Raw genomic sequence first — 17254 nt, 5'->3', positions numbered from 1 at the left:
TATTAAAGGGCAGATTTATCAAGGATCTAATAGTAAATTTGGTGTCAAAATTCTGTCTGATTTTAATCCAAATTCAAATGGGAGATTTATCACACCTCGACAATGGAGATAGTTCTAATTCGAATATATGGCACCTATAACCTGCCGAGTTCATTTACAAGTCAATGGCAGAGGTCCATTGAACCGTTTGAATATGTTAATTGCCTTCCTAACATTCGAGGTTTTTTCAGAGGGAAAACTCAATTCGAATTCGATTTGAATTTTCTGGTCTGGACTATTTGATCGAATATTAGACGCAAACAACTCAAAATTGATCCCTGGAAGTCTCCCATTGACTTAAACAGCAATTTGGCAGGTTTTAGGTGGCGAATAGTTGAATTTGAGTTCTTAAAGGGCTAGAGTGTGATAAATCTCAAAATTTGAATTCAAATTAAAACTCAAATCAAGTTTGGATAACTCACAATTCGAATTTGAGCATTTTGGAAAATTTGAATTGAATTTTCAATTCGACCCTTGATAAATCTACCCCTTAAGGCAGTGGTCCCCAACCAGTAGCTCGTGAGCAACATGTTGCTCCCCAACCCCTTGGATGTTGCTCGCAGTGGCCTCAAAGCATGAGCTTATTTTTCAATTCCAGGCTTGGAGGCAAGTTTTGGTTATATAAAACCAAGTGCACTGTCAAAGAGAGCCTCAATGTAGGTTAAAAATCCACATAGAGCTACCAAATGGCCAATCACAGTACTTATATGGCACCCCAAGAACATTTTTCATGCTAGTGTTGCTCCCCAACTCCTTTTACTTCTGAATGTTGCTCATGGGTTCAAAAGGTTGGGGATCCCTGCCTTAAGGTATAATGATCCAAATTACTGAAAGATCCCTTATCTGGAAAACCCTAAGTTCCAAGCATTACAGAAATTAGATGCCAAACCCAAACAGGGCCTCTCCTGACATGAGTCTAGATGAGAACCTTGCCTCAGGCAGCAGCGAGCTGCCAGTTACGAGGGGCTGCAAAAAGCTCCCTCTTGTAACTTTAAGAGCCAAATTTCCGGGTTTTAACCCAGAAATTGAGCTCCGCTAGTTCAGAGAGCTCTGTATCAATAGTGATGCAGTCCCCCTTTTAACCTGCTCTGACACTGATGTTTTATGCACGGAGCAGGAGAGGAGGGTGCCAAGATCATCCCTGAACCCAAACTTATGGCACACAGGAGAGACAATCGCAAGATTGAGGGGACATCCATGTTTTTGTTGTAATCTCACTTTGAAATCATAAGATGTTAGTGTCTTACTGACACTGATAAAACTGGAGAAAATCATCCACTGAATCAGCCCAAGGGTTGAACTGTCTGATCACTAGATGCAAATTAAAGTCCAATCAGTCTTACATCAGAAAGACTACTGCCAATATCCGTTGCACTGGTTGATTTACAGTAGATAGACCATTTAGATAGACCAGTTGGAAGTTTTTTTTATTTTTTTAAATTACCAAATCAATTGTTTTCAGTTCTCACCCACACAAAAATGTGTGTACAGTTCCTCGTGAGGCGACTTCGGGAAAACGAAGCGATCCGAGTGCCATCCCGCCAATGATTTACATTCTAGCCGGCGGGAAGGCAGGGGAGGCAGTTCGGTGAGATTAGTCTTCCTGAAGAAGAGGAGATTTGTCGCCGGGCAACTAATCTACCTGAATCGCAGCGTGTGTCTCTGCCCTAAAAATGGAAAAATATATTGGTGTAGGCTTAAATGCTTAGCTGGGACTAATCGAACACAGGAGTGCCCATACTTTACTAATGCAATGTCTTTTAGTCATGTTGTCCCATAATGATCTACATCCATAAAAGCATTGTTAGCATTCTACTGGTAGATCCCGATCTAACTTTTGGGCACCCCCACTAACAGATTGCCCAAAATAAACTGGAAGCAATAGGTCATTCTAATCAAGTAAGTTAAAGAGTTCCAAGTTCATTCAGTATATGATTTTATTAAAAATTCTCTATTTCCTCCGCCAGGTTGGCAGAACCCTTTCTGAAGTTGGAGACTGCAGAGAACAGGAGTATATTGACAACACTGGAAATTGTAGACCATGCAGACAATGTGGACCTGGAAAGGAGCCATCAAAGGTACAAGACTAACCCTTTTTTCAGGTGCTGTGATTTAATGACTGTAAGATAATAGCTGAAGCTAAAAAAAAAGATGCAATTCCAGGGTCATCGTTCCAGTCCATCACTTGTAATGGGAAATGTGACTAAAAACCAACTGAAGCCAAAAATACTTTTCTTTGTCCCATAAACCACCAAATCTCCCTGCAGAACTCTTCTGTCGCACTTTGGCCAAGTTTAACTAAACACCAAAGGGCAGATTTACAAAAGAACAAAGTGTGTTTTTTTAGTGAAACTTTGCCAAAATGGCAGTTTGCAGGGACATCGCCACTTTACTAAAAGTGAAGAAGAAATTTGCTAGGATAAAAGCTCAGCACAAGAGAAGTTTTGCTTTGTTTTGCCAGGCGAATCTTCACCCAGCTGAATCATTGATAATACACAAATTTATCAAAGCATGAACTTTTCTATACTTTTCCTTTTTCGCCAAAGTCTATTTCGCGAGGTTCTGAAGCAACATCCTCAACATTATTATGTCAGTCAGAACATATTAACATTCAAAAAAAGACAAAACAATGGCGTTAATTAATTTAATGTGGGATTATGTTTACAAGTTGTAAACATTGGGCACCTCCAAGTGGGATATGACTTTCCTTCTCATTTAAGTGAGTTTCTAAATTTTGAAGAACTTTTTTGTCTTCTACACAAAGATGAATGTTGCCTTGAAGCACAATCTCTATTCTAAACCGTCTCACATCCTAGTGCAGGAAGAATTTGGCTTCAGCCCTACTCTTTCCTCAGATGAAAAGCAGGAAATCTGCTCTGTGCTAGAACTATTTAAATGTGAATGTGTAGGCCTTGACTCCCTGGCACTCATATCAAAGTAAGCCTTTCAACCAATTAGCTTTATTTTTTTTCTTAATCTGCAAAATAATTATTTGAAGACAGCATTCTTTTCTCAGCAGGCGGATGTGTGCTGTGTCCTGAAACCCAGCTGGGTTTCTTTCTCTTACTTTTCTTAATCGGTGATAGACTGTAGGATTTTCTTTGAGCACCTTCATTAAAAACTGAAGGTGCTGTATGTTATGTTCTGATATAGGTTGTGCGTACACTGTACAAAAGCATATACAGGAGCCATGAATAACCTGTAAAATATATGATTATAAATGGTTTCTAGAGATGTCACGTTACCAGGGTAGGACTGGGCCGGCAGTATACCAGGAGAAAACCCGGTGGGCCCTGGCACTCATAGGTCTCCGCCGGCCCAGACCTGCTCCCCGATCTGCTGGCCCATCGGCTGCTGGCGTCTTCTGCGTGTTCGTAAATGTGTGTGTGTGCACATGAGCACGGTGCGTCTTTTTCGCGCAGAGTATATATCGGGGGAGGGAGTTTGGAGGTCAGAAGGGGGCCCCCAGTGACTGCCAGGAGGGCTCTTCGCTTTGCAGTCCCAGTGGGCCCCCAATGTGCAAGTCCGACCCTGCACATTACTGATAGAAAACAGTATTTTAATAAGTAATGCATCCCTTCTGTAAAATATAGTAACATTTAAGTTCCGTGGCCTATATAAAAGCTCTCTGTTATGTGCCTTTATATAGGTTTCAAACTCCAATGACTGAAAGGAGAATTCAACCCGTAAATAAAAAAAAACCCTCTTCCCTACCCTGGGTAGACCCCCCCCCCAGCCTACCTTCCCCGGCAAATCCCCCTAATTTTTTACTCACCGCTCCGTGCAGTTTCTGGCCTCGAAGTTCACGGCAGCCATCTTCTTTCTTCTGTCTTTTTCGGAAGTTTCAGCGCATGCGCATTTGGAGTAAATTTCCGTGCAAGATTTCTATGCAAAAAATCTCGGAAATTTTTGTGACTTTTGCTCGGGACCGGAAAATTACTCCAACCGCATGTGCAGAAAATGCAATCAAGGCACGAAGATTACCACAGAAGAAGAAGATGGCTGCCGTGAACTCCAAGGCCAGAATCTGCACGGAGAGGTGAGTAAAAAATTAGGGGCATTTGCCCAGGGGGGAGGGCCAGGTAGGCTGGAGGGAGGGGGGTCTACCCAGAGTAGGTGGGAAGGTTTTTTTTTATTACGGGTTGAATTCTCCTTTAATACCCTTATATTTTTTACAATAGGGGGCAAATTGTTCCCTAGACCACAGTGTACATGTTACAGTCCTATAAAAACTAAAATCATAGCAATATTGATTGTGAGTCTCCATTTGTGGATTGCCATCATTTCCATAGAATCCTGTATTTGGTGCATCCCTAAAACACATATGTCAACTTGCCCTTTTTTGTGGGAGTCACCCTGATTTAAGCCCCTCATCCACAGTTTGTCACCCACTGTCCTCAATTTGCACTTGAAGCTAAATGAATCTGCTCCTCGGATATCCATCCAAAGCAATAGAGAATTTGTGAGGGTGTGGATAAGATGCCCCCGGACCCCTTCAGATCCAGGTTGGCATCTCTGCTAAAAACAAACTCTCAGAGTATACTCTTTACTCACATATAGGTAGCAGTAGTGGCAAAAAGAAGCAATTGCCTCACAATTTGGGGTGCTCTTTAGTTTTATTGGAAGATAAAAGCAGTGACGCTGAGGGGTATGGATGCCTTTGTTATGGTGTTGAATTGCAGCAATGCTGTCCAAAGTAGAGGGCCAGATAGCTTGCGTTAGATTGATAAAGACTATGAAATGATTTGGAAAACCTTATATAACTGCTCCAAGGCTAAAATTATGACATTTTCGACCAACATCTCTGATCACATTTTGTTGAAATATTGACTGGGATGACTGGAATATGCCACTGAGTAACAATCGTATCAGGTCATAGAAGTGGTCTCTCCAGTAGACCTTCACATGCCCTTATAATCTGTTGATTGACCTTGGGGCTGAATGATCAGATTATTCCATTTTGGTTCACCAATGGAGTGGGCAGATCGGTCAAAGATACACTTAGTAAATGAGTACAACTGACTGTGTTTATCCAACTGTAGACTTTGAAGAGGTATGGGTTTAATTCCAGTATTAATTCCATTATAAATTCCTTATTGCCATATACTAGCCACTTAAATTCCCTGACGTTCAGGTGCCAAACACAGGATTTAATGTGTTGCTATGGGTTACTAGATCAGGGAATAACATTGCGTCTTTTATACTTAAATAGACATGCTTTTCAGGGCAGGGCTCCCTGTGCCTGAATGTAGCTCTGTATGTAATTGGTATCAATATATAACAATAAAGATGTGTTTATATAGCAGATAAATGAGTCTGGGACCAGGCCAAGACACCTGTTTCATTCTATGCATGCCTTCTCCCAAACAGAAGTGAAAAGCCTTTGGTGGATTGTGATATGTTCTGGAATGCAAAGGGATTTGTTTTTTTTATTACTGAAAAGAATGCGTCTTCCACAACATTGCAGTTCCATTGCCACCACGGGTTTGCACTACATGTAGTTCCCTTTGGCAGCAAACATAAAAAAAAGGTATAGTTTTCCATTCACCATTAAGTGGAATGCCCCTCCGAGCTTGCCTAGAGTTCTAAACATTCACATAGCTGGCTTAATTAGATCACCTCACAGAGCTCCACCATAAGCTTGGAATAATGAGGCAGTGGGATTCCTCGAGAAGCTATTATCATTCAAATGTTCGGCCGCTTCTCGAATAAAGTGGATGACTAGCTGTTGCTTATAGAAGTAAGGGAGATTATTAGCACTGGGAAACACATCAGAGCCTGCTGGAAACACAGCTTTTTGTTTTCAGTAAGCCCCAGAGATCATTAAAACTCTGGACCTACTTTCCTCGTTTAGAAAGAAGTGGATTTAATTGCTTAACCCGCTTACACCAGCTGGTTTTGCTTCTCGAATTATATCTTTGAAGCTTAAGTTCATCACACAAGAACAGCCTTTATATTGCGTCTGCTCCAGAATGGCATTGCTTCCAAATATCTGCCTTAACAAGATTTCTCCTTGGGGTCATAACTTTCAGTTCCATCACTGACAGCTGTCTTTAAGAAGTTGTAAACAGGAGTGATTGCTCTGGGCCCTGTAGATAGTGAGACCCAGCAGAGAAACAGTTTTAGATAAGTAGATATTAGGGATTATTGCATCCACAGTGTTCTTGAACCAATGTGGGTGTGGTTTGGCAACATGCCGTCCCCTAAAAACCTGCTGTCCTAGGCCCGGGCCTTATTGGCCTTTTCACAAATCCAGGCCTGGGAAGACGGTGAAAGTAGAACTTTAGTTTGATCCTGCCCAACCTAATATTGAACTCCAGCCTTCCAACTTCATATTCTCTTACTCCATGCCTGTCTTTTTGTTTTGACAATCTCAGATGGGGCTAGATTAAAAGTAATAGTACATAATAGCCCACAAATTGTGGTTCTGGCATGGAGAAACCTGCAATAAAGTGGAAAAGTCTTTTTTTTCTCACCAGGAAAAGGGAACCTCGGTTTGCACAAGACTTAAGGTGGCCATAGATGCAAAGATCCGCTCGTTTGCCACATCGCCAAACGAGGGATCTTTCCCCCGATATGCCATTAACAAACATGGCTATATCTATATGCAAACGATGTGCCGTGGGCTCCGGCGGGATCGGTCGGTTCAAAATCAAACCTGACCGATTGACCAAACGACCGATCTCCGCCAGACGAAAGCTGTCGGCACACGCCACACACAATCCGAAAATCGTACAAATCCTCGATTCGTACGATAGGATGTGTGTCTATGGCCACCTTTACTCTGTTGGACTTACAGTTATGAAGTAGGAAACAGTCTATAAGGAACGTTGAAATGTTTTTCATGAAAAGGTGTTTCTGATTGTGTTTGTAGACTCTGTTCTAGTTCATGTCATTAATTATTGTCTTGTTGCACAACTTCTTTCCTAAATGTCAACCAAACATAAAATTTTTGCAAGAAACCATCCTCTGGAATTGGCTTTAAGATGTGGCGGCAAGAATGGATGTGGCTAACAAGAAAGCTCACACAATGACTAATAAATATATTCAATATTTTTTCTCTTTAAGGAATGTGGTTTTGGATATGGAGAGGATGCACAGTGCTTGCCCTGCAGGCCAAACCGATTCAAGGAGGACTGGGGCTTTCAGAAATGCAAACCTTGCCTTGACTGCGCTACAATTAACCGCTTGCAAAAAGCAAACTGTACAACAACAAGCAATGCATTGTGTGGAGATTGTTTGCCTGGGTAAGTATTTCTATAAGTCATTTTTTTTACGTAGACTTTTTGGTGGGAACTACAGCTTCCAAACCAAAATTTGATAAAGAGGCCCACATAAACCCCTAATATACCCATCACAGTTACCTGTTTCTTCAAAAATTATGAATAAATGTCATTTTCTATGCTGCAATCCAGCTGTTTAACAGTTTCTCTCTTTCTGCATCATTTGCAATCCTGGCAGGGAAGGAGGGACTTAACACTGGTGTTACAAATTGTAACAACTACTCCACAGCTTACAGACAGCATGCAGGAACTACACACCCCACAATGCATTGCACTATGATATTCCGTTCCTTATTCAAATCACGTGTGCTGGGAATTATGGGGTTTGGAAGATGCAGGCTGAGGACAGATGGCTGTTGATACAAAGTAACAGTAGTCAGCCAGCTCAGCAAAGTAGTCAGACAGATCAGCAGGAGAGCAGGGGGCTTGGCTTAGGGAACTGTTCCAAACCATTAAAAATCAAGAAAAGTCTGCATATTTTTCAATTGATGTATATTGCAAAGTTGCTCTAAATTATGTTTACTTTTCAAGAAGCTTAAATTATGTTTGTGTAGTGTTCCCCTTTACCCTCTATATTTTCTCCAAAAATATATTGGGTTATTGTAACTAGTAATTAATTCATGTACCCAGGGGGTACCTCCAAAATAGCAGGTTGCAAGTAGTTAATTTTACTCCTTTATTCACCTCTGTAATTATATCAATTTAGTTTTACGGTGCTGTTACTTACATTTTCATGGTGGCAGCAGTAGTGGTTTGAGTTGTGGTAAGGCCGTTGCTGTTTGAATTGGATAGCAGGTCCAAGAGGACAAAAGTATCGGTTGCTGTTCCAGCTTATAGAATTTGGACCCATGCAGGACTCCACCATAAAGTCTCTTGCACCTGTTGTCAAAGCAAAGCCTATTAAGGAACACCTGCTATATAAATACAAAAGTAACATTAGCTCCTTAATTATATTTGTTCTTCTTAAAGGGATACTGTCATGATTTTATGGTTTAGTTTTTATTTCTAAATAACACTGTTTACACTGAAAATAATTAGCTCTACCATGTAAAATGTAATTCCTTTTACTTTTAATATTGGTGTGTGGGCAGCCATTTCAGGTCAATTTGCCTGGTCATGTGCTTTCAAAAAGAACCAATGCTGCACTATGGAACTGCTTTCTGACAGGCTATTGTTTCTCCTACTTAATGTAACTGAAGGAGTCCCAGTGGGACATGGATTTTTACTGTTGAGTGCTGTTCTTGTATCTACCAGGGAGCTGTTATCTGTTTACCTTCCCATTGTTCTACTGATGGGCTACTGGTGGGGGGATATCACTCCAACTTGTAGTACAGCAGTAAAGAGTGACTGACGTTTATCAGAGCACAAGTCACAAGATTGGGGGTACTTGGGAAACTGACAATATGCCCCATGTAACATTTCAAAACAAAATATAAAAAAATCTGCTGTTTTAATAACAGATTTCAGTGCAGAAGTCTACTGGAGCAGTACTATTAACTGGTGCATTTTGAAAAAAAAAATTTTTTTCGCATGAAAGTATACCTTTAAGCAAAATTAGACTTTGGTTTTCTGAGACTTTCTTATCTGAATTGATGCAATAGATTCTTCTAAAAAATTTGAGACAAGGTGTGGTGTCCAAAAAGTGTCTATGGGAAAAATGCAGTATACACAACAAAAAAATGTAAATACTGAGTGCTGTCTTCCAAAATTTGAGGAGCGAGGCTACAATCTAGTATTTTCCCGTAGACTACCCTTTCATTCACCGTATTGCTTTGACTTGTCTGTCCGGAGCAACAGCAAGAAATCTCCATGTGTGACACAGCCCTCTGAAGAGATGACGGATATGTTTACTGGATATTTTCACTTTTGCTCTCGTCGACCCCCCTCACATTTTAACCAAATCTTTCATTTTTGGATTTTTTTTTTCAAAAGCAACTTAAATGGGCCTGAAGCCTTACAGCTTTAGTTTTTCTTTGAAACTGTATCTGCTGTGTTCAAAGGAGTTGCTGAAAGGCTTAATTACTAACTTAAGTCACCTTTGAAAGAAGAAGGCTTCTGCTTCCTCTGGTTTAATTGTATCCCTCTGCTGGAGTTCTTGTAAACAAGTTCTATGGGACACTGCTGCCTCTATGCCGAATCCTTGTTGGACATCCCTTGGGGGTTTTACTCCAGAACTAAATTCAAGACAGTTCTTGTCTTTTGTAACCTAAATCAAGGATGTCCAGCCCTCCAGCTGTTCTTGAAAATGTGGCCTCCAGTATCCCTCATTAGTCTTCAAAGATGTTAGTCTGAAAAACAGATGCTTGCTGTGGACATGTCTGACTAGAATGGGTTATCATCAGACTCACCAACCTGGTTCGCTGAAAGGAGAATTCAACCCTAAACTTAAAAAAACCCTGCCCTACATAGACCCTCCTCCCCCCAGCCTAAAAGTGTTATCCCGGGCAAATGCCCCTAACGTTTTACTTACCCCTCGGTGCAGATTCAGGCATCGGAGTTCACGGGCGCCATCTTCTTCTCTTCGAAAATCTTCGGAATGAGACCAGCATGTCGGCGCATGCTCAGTTGGAGCAATTTTCTGCACATGCGCCGAAACTCTCGAAAATTGCAGAAATGCCAGTCTCATTACGAAGACTACGGAAGTGGCTGAAAATGTCGCCCATGAACTCAGATGCCTGAATCTGCACTGAGGGGTAAGTAAAACAATAGGGACATTTGCCCGGGGTAGAGTCCTGCAGCTGGTCAGTACCCGGGGGTTACCCGCAAAAACTGGTGTGTTCCTGGTGCGTATAGATGCGGTTCTGCGGGTTTGTGGGTAGCGGGTAGGGCTGCGAGTCTTCTCAATATCGATTTTTTTTCCGTATCACTCCCACTTCCGATGATGTCATTTCCGGGTTTACAATGACAGCACTTCCTATTTTACTATTTTTTTCTGATTACGGCTACTTCCGATGATGTCACTTCTGGTTTACAATGACAGCACTTCCTGATTCTTGGTGGTCAGCGGGTTCTGGTTGCGGATAAGGTACTTGCGGGTCAGGTCGGGTAGCGGATCCAAGCAGGTAAGAATGCGGTTCCGAGTTGCGGATTGCAGGTTGCGGGTACGGGTCGGTATGGGTTCCAAAAAATGGACCCGCGCAGGACTCTAGCCCAGGGTAACACTTAGGCTGGAGGAGTAGGGTGGGGGGTCTAGGGGGTTAGGATTTTTTTAAGTTTAGTTTTAGAAGTTTTTTAAGTTTAGGGTTGAATTCTCCTTTAAGAAACCTTTTGTCAATGTCATGTACAGTGACTCAATCTCTTTACCCTGGAAGAGTAGAGCTCATTGAATCATTTCTTAGCATGTGTTATTTAGGAGGGGGTGCTCTGGTGTCCACGTGTGCTTAAGAAACAAGTGCCAGTTATAAAACAGAAATCGATTCTGACATCATAAATAGGATGGCTTAAACACAGGCTATACACCCAACTTTCAGTCGTTTCCTGGACTGTGGTTGAATTTAATGAATGAACTCCAGTCTATTGCTTTTAAATAGCTGTCATTACAGAGCACACTTACACAATACAATGTATAGCTTCTGCTCATTGCACGGCTTTCCCACACTCCCACCCTTTGTCTGAACTCCTGGGGTGTTACAGTCTCCTGCATTTAAGAGTTTCTTAGGCAGTTTCCTGAAGTCAGCAGGAATTTGGTCATGGTGTTCCTGTACCGTGAAAAGTGTGTGCACACTCATGTGCCCCATGCCTCTGCCGATGTGTTTGTAGTGGAACTGCACATACAAGTTTGCCCAATAAATGAATTCCTGTCTTTTCAAGTCAGTAAAGTGTTCTGCTTCAGGACCTGGGGTTTTCCAGATAACGAATCTTTCCGTAATTTGGATCTTCATACCTTTATTCCACTAGAAAATCATGTAAACATGAACTAAACCCAAATAGGCTGGTTTTGCTTCCAATAAGGATTAATTATATCTAAGTTTGGATCAAGTACTAGGTACGGTTTTATTGTTACAGAGGAAAAGGAAATCATTTTAAAAATATTTTATTATAATGGGGTCTATGGGAGCCTTTCCATAATTCGGAGTAAACTGGATAACGGGTGTCTGGATAGTGGATCCAATACCTATAATATATTTGTTGGTCTGCAGTTGTTTGAATAAGATACTTTCAGTCTAATCTGCATTTTAGACCGTCTACATGTGTCTGTGATGTTCATATATGCGTGAGTCTATGGTATGTTTGCGTGTTTCTGTATGTATGTATGTATAGATATTCCAATATAAGAAAGCACTCACGGCTAAAAAGTTAATATTTCAATAAAGAAAAAGACAAATTTTATTCCTCAATATTCACATCTACGATTTTCAGGATCGTCATCAGCATCAGACTGCTTGGGACCTGGTGTTTTCTGGGTAATGGATCTTTCCGTAATTTGGACCTTCATACCTTAAGTCTACTAGAAAATCATGTAAACATTAAATAAACGCAATAGGCTGGTTTTGCTTCCCATAAGGATTAATTATATATTAGTTTGAATCAAGTACAAGATACTGGTTTATTATTACATTGAAAAAGGAAATCATTTTCAAAAATGTGGATAATTTGGATAAAATGGAGTCTTTGGGAGATGGCCTTTCCGTAATTTGAAGCTTTCTGGATAATGGGTTTCCGGATAACGGATCCCATACCTATAACTGCCACTGTGTTGATTTCCTGCATTTCACGCTCTGAGCGAATATGAGTGAATATCTACCCATAATATTTACTGGGTGTCCGGCCTCCACCCACCCCCCGCATCCAGCTCAGTGCAGCTACGCTACCAGCAAGACCACAATTCCCTCTTGACACAAATCGTTCCTCTCTGCCATCACAGCTGAATCCCATTAACAACACTAATTTCCAACTAACGACTTGTTTTCACAAACAGAAATATACTCGTTACAGAAATGAAAGACGAAGCTACAGTATGAAAACAGTCTCCTTACAATAAGCTCAATTCCTGTTATTGCCCTAATGAAAACATTTTTTTCCCCTCTTTTTTTTAAAATAATCCTTGTTGAAAATCCTCTCCTAAAGCTGAACCAATAAATGAAACTGTTTCCACTTGACCCATGAAAATATACTCAGCAGGTTATTGCCTTTAAAGGAAAAGGAAAGCTACTGAAGCAGTTTATTGCCAATAGATTAGCCACAATAGTGCATAGCTAACACTATAATTTATTCTGCAGAATACTTTATCATACCTGAGTAAACAGCTCTAGAAGTTCTTTGTTTGTTTAGGATGGCAGCTGCCATATTAGCTTGGTGTGACATCACTTCCTACCTGAGTCTCTCCCTGCTCACTCATAGCTCTGGGCTCAGATTACAGCAGAGAAGGGGGGGTGAAGAGGAGTAAACTGAGCATGCTCAGGCCCTAGACCTAGAAGTTTAAGATAAAAGCAGGAAGTCTGATACAGAAGCCCATGAGTACACAATAGAAGGAAAGAAATGTGTTGTTTCTTTTGACAGAGGACTCAGAGCAGCATTACTTTGAGGGTTTATTGGTGTATTTATATAGACCTTTCTTATAAAGCTTACTTAGTTTTAGCCTTTCCTTCTCCTTTAAATACTGTATGAATCTCTCTGCTACTCATTCTCCGGTTGTAACTGACAGATATGGTGTTTTTATTTCTCACTGGGAAGGAGCAGTGTTTGCCTTATACTAATGAAATCCTTTGCTTTTAGGCTGTCAGAGGATGATGGGAGTTGTAGTGCAGTCAGTAGTACAATTGGCTGTACTTCATTTCCCTCTGTAAATCAGATATAAAAGGTTTTGAGAGTGAACAGAGCCGGGCTACAGCAACAGAAAAGTCAGGGCCGGATTTACATAGCGGGCGCCCCTAGGCCCACTGCCGTTTGTCCCCCCTGTCCCTTACCCTTTATTCATGCAAATTTTCATGGAGATTGTATCTCCTGCGCATCCACAGTGTTTTTGAACCAATGTGGGTGTGGTTGGGCAGCATGCCGCCCCCCTAAAATCCTGCCACCCTAGGCCCGGGCCTAGGTGGCCTTCCCACAAATCCGGGCCTGAGAAAAGTAACTTTCCAATATACATTTATTTATACATCCAACAATGCATTTTAAAGTGGTGCTTCACCTTTAAGTTAACTTTTAGTATGTTATAGAATGGCTAATTCTAAGCCTAACTTTTCAGTTGGCCTTCATTTTCTATTTCTTATGGTATTTGAATTATTTGCCTCCTTCTGACCAAAGAGGTTACTGACCCCATCTAAAAACCAAATGTTCTGTAAGGCTACAAGTGTATTGTTATTACTACTCTTTACAGGGCCGGATTTACATAATGGGCTTCCCTAGGCCTGCTCTCGTTCGTTGCCCCTCTCCCCTACCTTGTATTCACTCAAATTTTCATCAGGACCGGACAAATGTAGATTGGTGCACAAAAACGATCGTATCTCCTGCGATTCCTCAGTTTTTATGAACCAATGTGGGTGTGGTTGGGCAGCATGCCGCCCCCTAAAATCCTGCCGCTCTAGGCCCGGGCCTTGGTGGCCTCTCCACAAATCCGGGACTCTTTATTACCCCTTTTTCTATTCAGGCCTCTCCTATTCATATTCCAGTCTCTTATTCAAATCATTGCATGGTTGCTAGGGGAATTTGGGCTAAAATTGCTGCAAATTGGAGAGCTGCTGAACAAAAAGCGAAATAACTCAAAAACCGCAAATAATAAAACATGAAAACCAAATCGTCTCAGAATATCACTCTCTGCAACTATTGATGGGCGAATAAATTCGCCTGGCCCGAATTCGATGCAAATTTCCACGTTTCGCCGGCGGCAATAAATTCGGGGATTTGCTGGCATCAAATAAAAATTTGGACGAGTGGCAGAAAAGTCGATTGCGTCAAAAACGTCGCGCATCAACATTATTCGACGCCCATTGACTTTACCGCAGGCGTCACAATTGATGCGGGAGTCAAAATTCGTGTTTCGCTAATTTTTCGCAGTTTCACGAATTTTGCGGGAAATTCTCTCATTGTTCAGCGAAGCAGGACAAATTCGCCCATCACAATCTACAACATCATAATAAAAGGTGATCGAGCTCTTTAAAGTTAAAGGAAAACTTTGAACTAAAATGAATACTTAAGCAACAGATAGTTTACATCATATTAAGTTTTATATCAAAGAATCTTACCAAACTGGAATATATATTTAAGTAAATATTGCCCTTTTACATCTCTTGCCTTGAGCCACCATTCTCGTGATGGTCTGTGTGCTGTCTCAGAGATCACCTGACCAGAAATATAGCAAAAAACACAACTCTGTCTGTTAATTGGCCCATGTGACCTAACAAGTATGGTTTGTTGGTATGTTTGTGTGCACAGTGAATCGTACGAACCCTGGGGTGGCCGTTATTTTTTAAAATGGCAATTTTCTATTTATGATTACAAGTATATTATTATGAAAATGGATTATTTACACAAAGCAGGGTTTTACATATGAGCTGTTGTATGCAATATCTTTTTATAGAGACCTACATTGTTTGGTGGGTATAGTTTTCCTTTAATTTTGAATATTTGAATTGAATGCATTTCCTGTCTGTTCATTTTTGCACTACTGGTTCTGCCTCTTGAAACAATGTAGCAGAAGATAGGCTCTTTCTAGTGTCAGGATCACCAGGGGAGAAAGTGACATCTACAAATAAATTTGAAACCATTGAAAATATATAATTAACGCATCAGTCATTATGCATAAATAATTTTGTGTCTACATCCCCTTAAAATAGTCATAATAGACATGAATGCCGCCAGTTAGACATGCCTGTACTAGAAGCAGCGTTTATCCTACTAATGTTGGGTGCAATGTACCTTCACGTTATCCATTTTGCTAGGAATGCAGCAAAACTGTTTGTACGTGTGTCCAAATAATTACACTTCGAGGAAAGTCTGGCTGTGCTTTTTGTATATGTATATATATATATATATTAGTCTGTAGATATCTCTTTTGTTTATACAAGTAAGTGCCTCTTAAGATAACTCAGGAGAGAGTTTCAACCGAGACCTGATTATTTTTCCCACACTTAAGACCCTCCGCAGGGCGATTGAACTCTCGCCAAAACAACTCCAGCCTTTTACACTTCACATTTTCGAACGTTAAGCGTGTAATGTATTGGGCTTTCATTGCTCAATGTTTGTTTTGCTCTTATAGAAGTGTTACCATGTTGCAATTATGCCCTTGGAAAGTAATGCCGTAGCCGAGTCTGATGAATTTCTTTCTTGCTTGAGGGATCTCTTGTTTTGTGTTCTCGGTTTCTTTCCAATCCCGTAATTCAAAATTGATTGTCAATTTATTACGACTCTACGCAGACAGAATAACAGCTGTTGTGATCCACCCTAATGTGTCCCATTTCTCCTGCTACTCACTTGCAAAGACTTCGTAAAATGGTTCTTCAATGGGCTTCTTTATGGTTTCATTTTACTGCACTCTTGGGGGCAAATTCACTAAGGCGCGAAGCGCCGAACGCTAGCGTTAATTCGCCAGCGTTTGCCATTTTCGCTACTGCGCAAATTCACTAACTAACGCTGGCGTAGTTTCGCTAGTGTTACTTCGCAACCTTACGCCAGGCGAATCTTCGCTAGCGACGAAACTACGCAAATTCACTAACTTGCGCAGTGTAGCAAACGCTACCTTTTACGCTAGACTTACTTCGCCACCTCAGACCTGGCGAAGCGCAATAGAGTAGATAGGGATTGTTTCAAAAAAAGTCCAAAATTTTTCTAAGTCCCAAAAAACGCTGGCGTGTTTTCTACATGATGGCTGATAGGCTGAAAAAGATCGAAATTTTTTTGGGGCTCCCCCCTACTTTTCCTGACTCATGGCAACTTACCTAGACAGTGGGCACATGTGTAGGGCAAAATAAAATTTTTATTTGCAGATTTGAAGGTTTTCTAGGCATTTGTAGTGCAGATACGTGTTCCTCCATTGAAATTTGAATTTCGCGCCGTATGCAAATTAGCCTTCGCTAGCGCAACTTCGCTTTATATAGCGAAACAATGCTAGCGCAACTCCGCAACCTTTCGCTACCCCTGTGCGCAACTTCGCATTTTAGTGAATTTGCGGAGCGCTGGCAAAAATTCGCCTGGCGAAGTGCGGCGAAGAGCGGCGAAGTTGCGCCTGGCGCAACTTCGATTCTTAGTGAATTTGCCCCTTGGACTTAGTACAAGGGAATATCTATAGCAGTGCTCCCCAACCAGTGGCTTGTGAGCTACATGTTACTCACCAACCCCTTGGATGTTGCTCCCAGTGGCCTCAAAGCAGGTGCTTATTTTTGAATTCCTGGATTGGAGGCAACTTTTTGGTTATATAAAAAACAGTTGTAGTGCCAAACAGAGCCTCTTGTAGGCTGCCAGTCCTACAAATAGCCAAGCACGTAATTTGAACCAACCAGGAAAATTTTCATGCTTGTGTTGCTCTCCAACTCTTTTACATCTGAATGTTGCTCAAAGATAAAAAAAAGATTGGGGTCCCTTCCACTGTATAGCCCCAGGTACCTTATAGGGATCCACCACTGTAGCCCCAGGTACCTGATAGGGACCCTAGATTCACGGCCCTGAGTTTACAGATTGGGTGGTGGGTAAACCATATTCAGGACCATGACAGGAACTCCAAAAGATCTACCCAGGCCAGGCTTCTAAAAAGAAAAGTAGTGAATAATATCAGCTCAGCCTTGGCCCATCCTCTAATTTAGTTGCCTGCTATCCACCATGGCAGGGCCCAACTCAGTTGCACTCCAGGTGCTGTCTTCATCTATTTCTCATTGGCAATGTCTCTATGCCCACTAGACTACATTCCCATTGTGGCTTCTTGTTAGGAGGGGATAAGGAGAGCTGTGCCAGGTAAATGGAGATGGCAGAATTGTGAAAGAGAATTCCTGGTTCATAGCCAT

The 17254-nt window shown here is 41.3% G+C and overlaps 1 protein-coding gene across 1 annotated transcript in view; it reads left to right on the top strand.

Moving 5' to 3' along the window:
• tnfrsf19.S (tumor necrosis factor receptor superfamily member 19 S homeolog) overlaps positions 1–17254 on the top strand; it is a 59965-nt gene that overhangs the window by 20300 nt on the left and 22411 nt on the right. The window contains exons 3-4 of the mRNA XM_018250282.2: positions 2007–2117; positions 7108–7286. Of these exons, the coding sequence (XP_018105771.1) occupies positions 2007–2117; positions 7108–7286 (290 nt within the window). The remainder of the gene's footprint in view (positions 1–2006; positions 2118–7107; positions 7287–17254) is intronic.

This window comes from Xenopus laevis, chromosome 2S (genome assembly GCF_017654675.1).
Source record: "Xenopus laevis strain J_2021 chromosome 2S, Xenopus_laevis_v10.1, whole genome shotgun sequence".
Classification (NCBI taxonomy): domain Eukaryota; kingdom Metazoa; phylum Chordata; class Amphibia; order Anura; family Pipidae; genus Xenopus; species Xenopus laevis.
Note: the sequence above shows the minus strand (reverse complement) of the source record. Positions and strands in the feature narration are given on the sequence as shown.